At 44.0% G+C, this 11,775-nt stretch overlaps 1 protein-coding gene across 1 annotated transcript; it reads right to left on the minus strand.

Annotated features, from left to right (window-relative positions):
• Window positions 1-478: 478 nt before the first annotated feature.
• On the minus strand, window positions 479-10,917 carry LOC308053041 (3 beta-hydroxysteroid dehydrogenase/Delta 5-->4-isomerase-like; the record flags this gene model as incomplete). The annotated part of the gene is made up of 3 exons (XM_080363777.1): window positions 479-1,293; window positions 4,614-4,778; window positions 10,764-10,917. The coding sequence occupies 3 exons, from the start codon at window positions 10,915-10,917 to the stop codon at window positions 479-481; spliced, it is 1,134 nt and encodes a 377-aa protein (XP_080219903.1).
• Window positions 10,918-11,775: the final 858 nt, after the last annotated feature.

An 11,775-nucleotide genomic window follows, 5' to 3' on the forward strand; every position in this document is an offset into this window, starting at 1 on the left:
AAACTGGACAATGCTCTTCCAAAAGTGAGCAAGATTTGTAATAGCTTTTGCAACCAGGTGGCTTCTACCTGCTGTGTGTTTGGTAGGGCTGGCAGGAGCTGAGTGAGTGGAGTATAGCTGAGTAGCACATATTTGTAAAGTATAATTGTAGTTCTAGCTTTACAAAAGCCTTAAAGGTGGTGTAGAGTGAAAAGAAGGGCTGATGTGTTCACACCATGGGAGTGTGTGGAGTCTTACTAAAATAGTGTCTTCGTGCTGCACAAGGTAGATGTGGACTACATGGTAATGCTACTCTGATCAGCCTGTACTCAACGTTTTGCTTCTATTTATTCTGGGTTGAGAGGGGGCAGGGGGTGGTGAGGGGTATCCTACACAAAGTCTTCATTTAAATGCTTTGTAGTTGTCTGCTGCTGTTCACCCAGCTCTCTTCTGGCTCCTGGCCCTACTTGTTTAGCCAGGTCCCAGCTCCTGCTAAGACTCAGGCAGCCTTGATTTTCAGGTACTGCCTTCTCTGTGGGACCATGGAGGCAATCCATTGACCAGTGCACTGACTGGCCTCTTCCCAGGTGTAGCGGGGCGTGTAGCCAAAATCCTTCTGCGCCTTTCTATAAGAGAAGGTGAATGGGGTGTTCAGTAGAGTGACCAGGTGGCGGTTGGTGGAGGGGATGTATCTGACAAAGGGCCTGAGCAAGAAGCTCACCAACTCCAGCAGGAGCGAGAAGTAATACAACATTGTCAGAGGCATGGGGAGCTGGGGCTCAATTCCAAACCCCAGGTCCTTGGTCAGCTCGTAATTTAAATCTGCGTAGCTCATATGAGGAGTGTCATCTGAGATGTAGTAGAACTGCCCCCTGATGTTCTTGGCTTTCTGTGGGACCTGCAGAGCTTTGGCTGCCTGCACATGCGCCCAGGCTATGTTCCCCACGTACACTGGGTTCACCAGAGCCTCTTTCCTGGAGAAGCGCAGGTAGACATTTTTGTTCAACAGACACTTATCCAGATGGCCTAGAAGAAACGGGCATCCTTCTCCAAAAATGTACATGGATCTCAGAGCACAAGTCATCAGTGTGCCACCATCCTTTAACACTTGGCCATCTGCTTTCAGCACAGAATCCTCTGCCAGCCTTTTACTCTGAGCATAAGGAAATTTTGATTCACTCTCGTAAGCTGTATCTTCATCACCATTGAAAACTGGGTCACCTCTACAGTTTGGGCCTGTCACTTCTATAGTACTCGTATATATGAAGTGCTGGACGTTACAGCGGACACACGCCTCTAGCAGCAGCCGAGTACCTTCAAAAGAGAAACAAGCAAGTCAGTCTAGAGCTCTCCAAGCAAGAAAAAGTGGGCTTTTTAGTTCAGAAACAGCATCTCTGGCCTGAACTTGGCCAGATCTTCCCACTCTGCAGCTGTAGGAATTCTATTCTGACCTGGGCAGTGTGTTGAATCAAACTGAACCTGCTCTGCATCTGTATTTAAGTGCTGTCAGTGCACCCACCAGAGGTAAACACAAATGAACACATGATCTTAATTGCATGTTGTGGTGTTTTTATGTCAAGAGTCAAATTTTGCTCTTGCTTCAGTTAGCATGGATGCTAACCACAGATTCAGGGGCTTGGGCCTGTTGGTTGGATTGGCTCGTCTAAGGCAGAGAACCTTCAGAAGCTGCCCCTCACATTAGGTACCACCTATCTTGAATGCTGAAGCCTGTTTTCCAGGCTTGAGTATGCTCTTGGGTGGTTCACTATGCAGGGACAGAATTAATGTGGGACCAGGAGGTTTGCTCCAAGAGCAGCTTCACCCAATGGGTATCTATCCACTATTGAATTGCCTTCAGAGGAGGGCATGAAGGGAAAGGTCTTCTGTCAGAACATGATACCATGTAGTCAAGGACCATAAAGTAATGTGCAGTGAGCAAAGTGATGCTTATGTATGAATGTATGCCTCCCTTTTTGGCATATTCTGGCTTTTGCTTGCAGTAGTACGGGTGTTCTTACTTTTAAAATCCTATCATAATGATTTTGTCAGGGAGAGCAAAGGTAAAGTGGTAAGATTAAAGCCTTTCAAGTAGCCAAGAGGGTTAAGCTAGGAAAGCACATTCAAGGGGAAAATAATAAATTGGGTTATTTTAGTTCCAAGTAAACTCCTTTTCTTCTGAGCTTTGAGGCAAAATTTAACTTATTTGTTGTGCATGGTGTAATGAGAAAGGTTATATGTGAAAGAGCCAGTGGCTTTGGAACAGAAGATACAGCTGAAAGACATGTGAAAATGTCTTTGGCAAAGGAACATTAAGCAAAAATGACTGATCAGAAGGGTATGGCCTAAAATCAAGGGGATAAAATCAAGCACTAGCAGTGAGGCACATAAATGATCTAACACATCTGCTTAGTCTGTTATAACAACTAAAGGCAGCACAACACAGAGCAGGCTGGCATTGCTAAAGAGAATATAGTGAATAAAGGGAGTTCAGAGGACCAAGAAATACTGGCAGCAAAATATAGATCCATTAGTGACTGGGGAATGATAAGACTTATTGAACTGAATATTGTTAAGGCACTTTTGTTTGGATTATATTTAATATTATTTTCTTAATTCTCTTTCTCCTAAAAATTTACTTCCCTTTCTAAAACAATATTTTTGCTCTGAGGCATTGTGTGGCATGTGAGACAGAGGAAAGCTCTGCATGGTGGCAAGTTTAACTTGTTTCCTTCTGTTCCAGTTTGTGAACATCCACGTCTGATTCCTTGACACATTTGGATTGTAAAAGTTCTGTTTTCTAGGAGAAGCAAAACTTTCATCCTGCAAGTCTATGAAGTACGTAGCAGTGTCTTGGTATGGATGGAAATAGGGAAGAGGACTGAAATAATTGCTGACTGACCTTAGGGTCAGTTTGCTGGCGGAGCAGGACTGGTGTGTTCTTTCATTCTGCCAAATGTCATCATCCAACCCTCACTGGCCCAGGGAACTTATTTCACCCGCAGACACGCTCTGCTAGCGGGGGATCTGAAAGGTTTATGAAAGTCTAAACCTGCCAAAAGGAACAATGGGGAAGACTTAAATATACTCTGTAGGTCCAACTCCAGCTCAGTCCTAGAGAGCCTGCTGCTTTGGAGAGATTTTAATAGTTGTTTGTTTTTTTGTTGTGGTATTTTGTTGTTGTTGTTGTGTTGGTGGGTTTTTTTCCCAAAGGGTCTAAGCAACACATTCTGCTGTGAAAAACAGATTGTAGCAGGACTATGGTCATAAAGATAGAGCTTTACAGTTCCTCTTTCTGAACCACCACGCCTGGATATTTATTTTTCATCCTACCCAATGCACAGGTTTACAGGAGCTTGCCTTTCTGCTTTTCCCTCCTGGCAGGGACCTAAGGAGCTGCCCGCTGGGCTCTAATTTGTGGTAACTGACAATTTGTGGCTTTAACTGAACAGAAATGAAAGGGTCTGGAAGCTGAATGTACAGGCAATGAGCCAGGCTAAAACAACCAAAATGGCATCCCACTGTTTTTAAGGTGCACGAGAGAGAACTCTGCAGCAAAGAACACTCTCTTGCTCTGAACCCTGGTGAGCAGCCAATATTTGTAAAAGTGGTGCCTGTAGAAATATGTTCCTTATTTTTCTGTCAAAAAGCCCTGTATCTGTGGTGGAGAGGAACAAAGAACCAGGAAAACTATTCACTTAAATAAGAACATCTTCCCCAAATCTTCACCAAGGCACTGCAACATAGCCAAGGAGGTCAGAGTGCATGCAGGTTAGGCAGTACCAATGCTCTGAAAGGCACAGAGGGAGATGAGATGAAGTTGTGCTTTTAGGAAATATATTTAAATTTCCTGGCAGGTGATGCCACACAGGCCATTACTAAGCCAAAATCTTTGCCTGTTATCTGATCTTTGCATGAAGAACAGGGGCTCCCTAGTAGAAAGGGAGAGTCCATCACTGAGTGAGAAGTCGCTGAAACCCCTCCCTCCCATGGCCTTGAGCTTGTTGGGGGATTTCTAATGATAAACTCAAAGTGGGAGAGCACCTGCTTGTCTGAACTGCATTCATGCACACACAGACATAATGGCAAATGGTCGGAAAAGGAGAAAAGGAGGAAGAAAAATAACAGGAAGCAGAGAGCCACAGGGTCTGGGACATCAGTAATGCAAGTTTGCTGTAATTGTGGCGAAAGCCTGCAGTGTTTGTAAAAATTCAAACACCTACACCGGTGGTGAAGCTACATGGGGAGAGAGAATAAGAGCCAGTTTTCCTCAGATGCGCTTTGGGATTTCAGGAGTGAATTGCTTCCAGAAATGTCCTCTGAGCATGGGATTATGGCTCTCCCCACTGAGGGTAGAGCCTGTGCAGATCTCAGGATGGGCCTGTGTGAATGGTGGCAAGACTAAACAATCCTGCAGTGCCCTGTAGTGGAAAACAGGTGCATGCCGGGTGTGGAGAGTGACAGAGCTGCATGGGGCTGCATATGTGCATCCTTTGCAATCACTGGTATGACCACACAAGATGCAGAAATCCCATTTAATCTGGCTCAAAAATACAGGCCAGGTGTTCCCTTTCCTGAGCAGGGGATGATCAGCACATAGTAGACATGGGCTTGAGAAAGGTGCTTCACTTGCTCACCTGTTACATTGACTTCCCAGAGCAGCTGTTTCTCTATGAGGCCCAAGGTGTCAATGATGGAAGCCGTGTGGATGACAAGGGAGACCCCCTGACAGGCACGGTGCAGGAACATCACATCTCGGATGTCCCCTTCCAGGATTTTCACTTCAGTCTTACCCTGGAACTCTGCAATGACAGCAGAAAACAAAGCAAAAGACCTTACCGGTGTCCTAAGAAGAGTCCTGAAAGGAGTGGTGAAGGGCTGTGAGGAAGCTGATGCTGCACTTGGGAGGTGCTGACAGCCCAACCCAGGCACAGGAATGATATTTTAAGGCTGGCAAAACAGAAGGCATTTTCCAAGAGCTATATTGTCAAGTACTAATTACAGTGTTATAGAAGTCCATGTTGCAATACCTAACTGTAATTTTGGAGCCGATATTCAACACCATTTTTTGTTGTTGTGGGTGGGTTGTTTTTTGTTGTTGTTGTTTTGGTTTTGTTTTGTTTGGGGTTTTTGTTTGTTTTGGGTTGGGTTTGGGGGTTTGTTTGTTTGTTTGTTTGTTTTTAAAGAGAAATCTTTCCCACTACTAGCCAGGGCCTGAAGCACCTTTCAGGTGTGACTACTTTAAAGTTCAGATGGGGAGCTTTAGCTATTTGTGTTCTGGTGACTGGCTATTTATAAAACTGTTAACCCAAGTATACTGAACAGCCAGGCACTGCTTGCTCCTGTCTTCAGGGTGATGAATGAGATCTCTCCACCCACAGCATGTGTGCACAGAGCTCTGTTCACGCCTGTTTTCTGTCCCTTGACCTTCCCCATATTGCAGCTCTTCTAATAAATTACTTGTAGTTCTGACACATCTTTTTTATGTACCTCGGCCAGGACTTACCATGCCTCTTCTAAGCCCAGCTCTGGCTCCATTTCAGCATCTGTGCTGTGGGGCAATTTTTAGTATGCACATATTTTTGGTCCAAATCTGAGCTCTCAAGGCCGCTTTCCTGAGCTACCTCAGCCCTGACTTGCTTTAACTCCTGCTTTTTAAGCCCTCTCGATCCCCAGCAGCTAATGCATGTGACTCTGATGGAGCTCTATATCTCAGAGCCATCCTTCCCCTAAGTTTTGCTGGGCAGAATCATCCGTTATATAGCCCAGAACTATACTAACAAAATTGCACCAGCTCAGGATGATAACCTGGAGAAATTTATACTCTGAGGTGGTGCTGCTCTCCTGGGAAGTCTGCTGGCTTGACTGCAGCTATGCCATGGGAGACGAGATGACTTTTTCAGCATGACTTACAGCTTTTTTAAGGAGGTGGTGTCCTTACAGCAAGAGACTCTGCTGTGGCTGCACTAGGGGGCTCCCCAGGCACAGCTACTGGGAAGGGACTGTGCAGTGCAGGCAGGTCCTCTGTCTTCTTCCGACATCACCAAATGCTTATTTTAGATAAGAGAAGAACCTGATTAATTTACAGAGTTTTTAGCCTCAGCCATGACTGAATTCTAGTGTATCCTAGTGCTTTTTCAACAGCTCCAAAGCAGGTAGTATTTCATCCCATGTCTGTAATGGAGAAAGACTAAGAGACAGCTGCTGGGATCTGGAACTGAATGGGAATATCTTTTAAAATGGTTTTATCTGATTATTTCTGTAGCTCGCTGGAGTGTAATACTGTATCAATTTAACAATTATTCTGATGTAACAGGCTTGAGGGGCTTTTTTTTTCATCATAGTCGGTTGGTCAGAGATGTGAGATTTGTGAAACATTTACAAAACTGTTACTAAATCTAGAGTTACTGCCCTCTCAACACAGTCACTGCCACATGCTCGCTTCTGCTCTTTTGTTTTACAGAGTGCATTAATTTCCTAGGGCTCTGTTTCCAGAAGGTTTACACTGACCTCTACTTGTATGGACGCAAAAGTGTCCGACTATGAAGCCTGGCTTTTTGTTAAGCACCTGGCAGTTAGATTTACTCTAATAAACATTAATCTTTGTACAGCCCTTAATTTCATGTTCTCCACGAGTAAGACTTTGTGGGGTTGCAATGAACCAAAGGACTGAAATACAAGGTTTCATAATGTAAATTCTGACATGTGACCCCTTCAGAGTGGTAACTGTGCCTGGGCAGGAGTTAGGAAAAAAGGAAGTTTTTACATGTGCAAATCAAAGTTTTCAGGAGAAATAGAGAAGAAAGCTGTCCCTTTTAAAGCTGATCACAAGGACAGGTGGTACCAGTCACTAGAAAGCTGCTGTCTATCTGCTTTGTGCATTGTTTGGGCTTGCAGTTTAAGAAGTGTGAGTAATATGAGATAGGAAAGCTGCTTTTCCATTCCACTTTAGCCAGTAGAAGTTGCAAGATGGCCCTTGTTGACTCTGTGAGCATCAGGCAGATGTCAGGAATCAGCACATTGATCTTGTTTTTTTCTGAGGGAAGAGAAAAGCTACAGATGAACTTGGGAGGTGAGAGAGAAGAAATGACTGACAGTGGTTTCAGTCTGAGATGGACAGCAGAGAGAAACTTGATTTCTATCTGCACAAAACATTGCCCAGGAGTCAAAAAACCATGTGGATGTCAAGTGGAAGGGAGAGAAAGAGGATAAAGTCAACTCAGCTCTCAATTTTTGCATACAGTGATTATGAGAAAGTACCTATTCACCAGGAAAGCTGCTTCTGCTTTCCCAAAGGTTTCTGTGTCCTCTGAGCTGTAAGCAATGCTCCCTGCTTGCAGGGAGTTTTTACAGGGTAAAAACATTACAGGGTAGTTTTTGCTTGGAAATACCACTACTCACTAAAATTCAGTGTCCTGTTGTGAGCAGTGTCCAACTCAGCAATCCAGTCAGACTATTTGCCCTAAATTGTCTTTCTCTTTTCTACATGTCGTTTAAAGTTCAAGCAAACAATAACATCTGTGAGACTTCAGTAGTTTGAATTACTTAATGCTCTTTTATAGAGCTCCTAAAGGCTGTGGCGTGTATGGTGGGGAATGGCGCTCCTCAGCGATCTTCACTGTCCTGGTTAACTGGATGGTTCATTAAAATGGTCTACTTTGTGTATTCATAAAAGAAAATTTAAAAATGTGTCTTATTTTCATTTGTAGAGGGTAAAGCAATTTATTTGCTTCTTTGGCACAGGGAAGCTGAGGTGTTTAATCTGTTCCCATTTCATCTGCTGGGATATTCTGTTGCTACTCTGCCTTTCTGTTTTGAATGGAGTGACAAAGCCAAATGAATGTCTGTGATGTTGAGCAAAAAGCCAGAAGGAAGTTTCCCAGAGCAGGAGCCTCGCCAAGCAAAAGTCCTGGGAAAAACACCCCACATTCCTTCTCCTTTTACTTTCCTTCTACTTTGGAGCAGTACTGGGTCTATTGTGCAGAAACATTCAGTTCTCAAGCATCACACAATCCATGAATGTCTGTCTCTGAAAAATTACATGAAATGAGGGTTCAGGGGGGAAGATGTACAGAGGGATTAGTCAAGGGGGAGTCAGTGCATTGAAATAGTGAGAAATCCTCTTGAGAACAACCTGGGAATTTCCAACTTTTCCACAAGTGCCAGTGTAATAAGAATAAAACAAACAGAAAGAATTGCGTAAGTGGAAGCACAGGAAAGGCAAAAAGATAAATTTGAAGTGGAGATGGGAGGTAGCAAACCCGAAGCACCAAACTACCATGTTCAATGTGATGTTTATTCTCAACCACATTGTAACTGGGCAGACTCCAGCTCGCAGCACTTGACATTGATTTATCCTGGACTCCCCAGGGCTGTGGAAGACCACAAATGTCACTGTTTTAGGCAGACTGAGTGTTATGGTCGAGGTCTCAGCAGGAAACTTGCTCGGACAAAAGAGGAGTGTCCCTGAGTGTCTCCTGGAACAAAGAGATGTAACTTGCACATACTCCTATGTCTTGCTCCCCACAGCCCTGACTCTGCAAAGATATTGCAAGTAAAAGGTGCTCAAGAGCTCAGTGAGAAAGAAAACCACTCAGCTCTGCTCCTGGTGGTTCAAGAAATCCAAACAGCATGTGCCAGCAAGTAAAAGTCTCTGCAGCAAAAATAATGCAGGTCAGAAGACCCCACAGTTTTTGCAGCAGCTCTGCATTTGGAATGGGAGTCACTATATTAGAGAAGGTCTTCAAAGGGAATGGCAGGAAGGTATTTCAGGTAGTCCTGAAAGCACTGGCTTTCATTGTACTCTGGTCAGAAATGACAAGTCTTGGTCATCAAGAAGTACAAAAGGCTGGGGGTTCTTCTCAGTATGTGTAATGCACAGATAAACTGACAGATGCAGCTATTCAGACTTGAAGGCTAGGAGCCCTGACAATAGGCTTGCTCTTTTTCTTGCTCTGGATCTTAAGCAGCAGGGTTAAGCCAGCAAAGTGAGGAAGGACTGAAGCAATCTGCAAGCAACACCTGGATGTGGCTCATAGCTGAGCTTCTTGCATGTACTAGAGAGAAGCTGCCTCATTTTTGTAAATACAGCATATCCAACTATTACTGATTGCCATTCTTGTCTTCTTCAAAGGATGAAAGAAATAATTTTTTTAGGAAAGACCTGTGAACCTCTGAAGATATCTACCTATAGGGGCTGATACAGACAGGGGGACTGACAGGCAAAGTGCAGGGTCTCGAGGCAGTTCAAACACTTCTGAAATGCCAGCCTGTTGTTCCTACTACCTGTTTGCAAGGCGAAAAAAGCTCTGAAAACTGATTTTTCCCTTCCTCCTGTGGTGGTCAGATAGGCAGCAGGAATTCTGCAGGGAGAGGGAGCATCTGGGCAGTGTTCAGCAGAGGAAGGAGGGAGTATAAGGAAAGAGAGCATAGAGCTTAACAGGGCACAGAACTTTCCTGTTAACAAAAAAAGGAGCAGTAAAACCTTTACTGCAGCCCAGCCAAGACTCTGCTCACACAAACAATCGTTTTCACTCCCCAGGACTCTCCATTATCCCCACAAAGCTATCCTGGCCTGAAGCAACACAGATGCTCCTAAACCACACACAGTCCTGCTGCTGCAAGCACCACTGCCTGCTGCAGCTACAGGCTTTGGCACTGGGGGAACTGAGGGGAAATCAGAGCAGGAAAGGGGGCTGCAAGGCCCAAGGGCATCCAGCAAAACCTCAGTAACATGCTGAATGAGATTTAATGAGGAGGAAGTGCTGCTTGTATAAAACCATCCTAAAGGCTTGTGCAATTTGCACCAGGTTTATGGTGCACTGTTACTCTTCTTTGATGAGACTTAAACACCCTATAGAAAGACTGTGGCTCTTTAGCAAGTCGTATGGGGATATTCCATAACGATTCCCATATACTTCCCTGGATAGAGGAAGAATAGTCTTGAGGTTAAGATGTGATCGAGGAAAGAATTGTCAAGTAAATGTCTGTGATGTAAGCACTTAAGAACTTGATTGAATTTACATTGCTATGTGTCTTTTTATAGATGTGCTCCAGGAAAAGGGACATTTAAAATACAATACTCTGAACTGCTTTCCCCACCACAGATTGTTCCTGACACTGGGCATATTACTCATTTGTGCTGCCTAAAGTCCTTTCAAGAAGCCAGAGTCCTGACTTGCCTTTTGCAAATGGGTCCTGTCTCTTCTGTGCAGAGCAAAAAAAAGGCAATAATAATAATAATGATAATAATAAATTTTAAGATGCCTCATCACAGCTCTCAGCCAGCAGATCACAATTAGCCAAACTAATCACAAGTTGAAGAAAACTGTTAACACAACCCACAACTTTGGCACTGCCTTATAGTCCTGCACATCAGAGCACACAGGACAGTACGCTCTGGGTTACACTGCTCCCCTACCTCCAGTACAGCGATGCTTGCATTTCCCTTCCCCTCAGCAGAAGTGTGAGATTTTTGCACTAATTTTGCTCTGTGGGTTTTGATGTAATAGAAGGTAGGCTGAAACAACCTATTTATTGCACTAACAGCATATGTCTCTCTTACAATCTAGAGAAGCCTCAGGGTCTGGCGAAGAAAACTCTTGCTTTTACATTTTACATCTGATTTCTACACTGGAGGGACAGGGAGAGAAAAAGCAAGACTTCCTTGAAGTAAAACCTCTCTCTGCAAAGCTGGATTTGGGTGGAAGGTAAAGTCTTGCATACTCTCCAGCTGAGACAACATCATGTATACCCGCAATACATCGTCCTCACAAGATGGTACTTACTTCCAAACCTCCCGAGTGCTTCATTGCTAAAGGCTTTGTCCAGCAGTCGGATCTCAGCCAGTGCCTCCTCTTCTTCCAACAGCAAGCGGACAATCCTCTGGCCAAGAAATCCTCCTGCTCCTGTCACCAGACAGCTTACCCCAGCCAAGGACATTGCTCTGGCTTGCTCCTCAGCGGTGAACTAGCTTTCCCTGGAGCTCAGACTGGCTGGTTCACCTCCTACCTGAGGAAATGAGCACATGGCGTCAACCTCTGGAGTCTTTACAAATCAAAGTGTGTTACCAGAAAGAGAGAGTAATGGAAAAGAAACTCTAACCCCTACATTAAACAAAAGTTTTTAAAGCATATCTTACTTTCGCTAGCTATTCAAAAATAGCCTAAGCATTGTTCCATGCAAAGAAAAAGCTATTTGCAAGCTATTACAAATTAAAGAAATTAGCAAATCTGAAAATGCTCAAAACCAACTTCAATGCTAAACAAACCGCACAAAAGTCTGCCTCAATCCTTGATTCCACCTCTCTAATACTCAAAAGACTGTGAGGGAGATTTGCCTGTATTTATATACTGATCAGCACCACCTCGGTCCTTTTGCTTCTCCTCCCTCTCGCGTGCCTCCTTTGCTGCAAATGAATATGGTGCTTCCACCCCTCCACTCTCATTGATAAGGAAGGCTCTGAATGTGGTGAAGTTTGAGCCCCTGCCTGAATGTGACCCTGTGTGCCTAAATCCTCGGAGGGTAAACCCTCATGCTGATAATTCTCTGTAGAATTATCTGTAGAATTACGCTTGTTTGCGTAATGCAGTTTTAATATGAAAATGGAAAACTAATCTCTGGAATTTTGTATTCCTCCAGTATACCTGAGGTATTTGAAGTGATGAAATGGTCTAATGTACCATTGAAGTTAAACTAAAGCCATGAGAGAAATATCTGTTGTGAGAGTACCTGGTTAAAATAAAGCTGTAACAGGCTCTTTATGCCTTTCCTGTGTTATTACTTTTTACATGTCCAATA

Source organism: Nesoenas mayeri, assembly GCF_963082525.1.
Source record: "Nesoenas mayeri genome assembly, chromosome: 1".
Taxonomy (NCBI): domain Eukaryota; kingdom Metazoa; phylum Chordata; class Aves; order Columbiformes; family Columbidae; genus Nesoenas; species Nesoenas mayeri.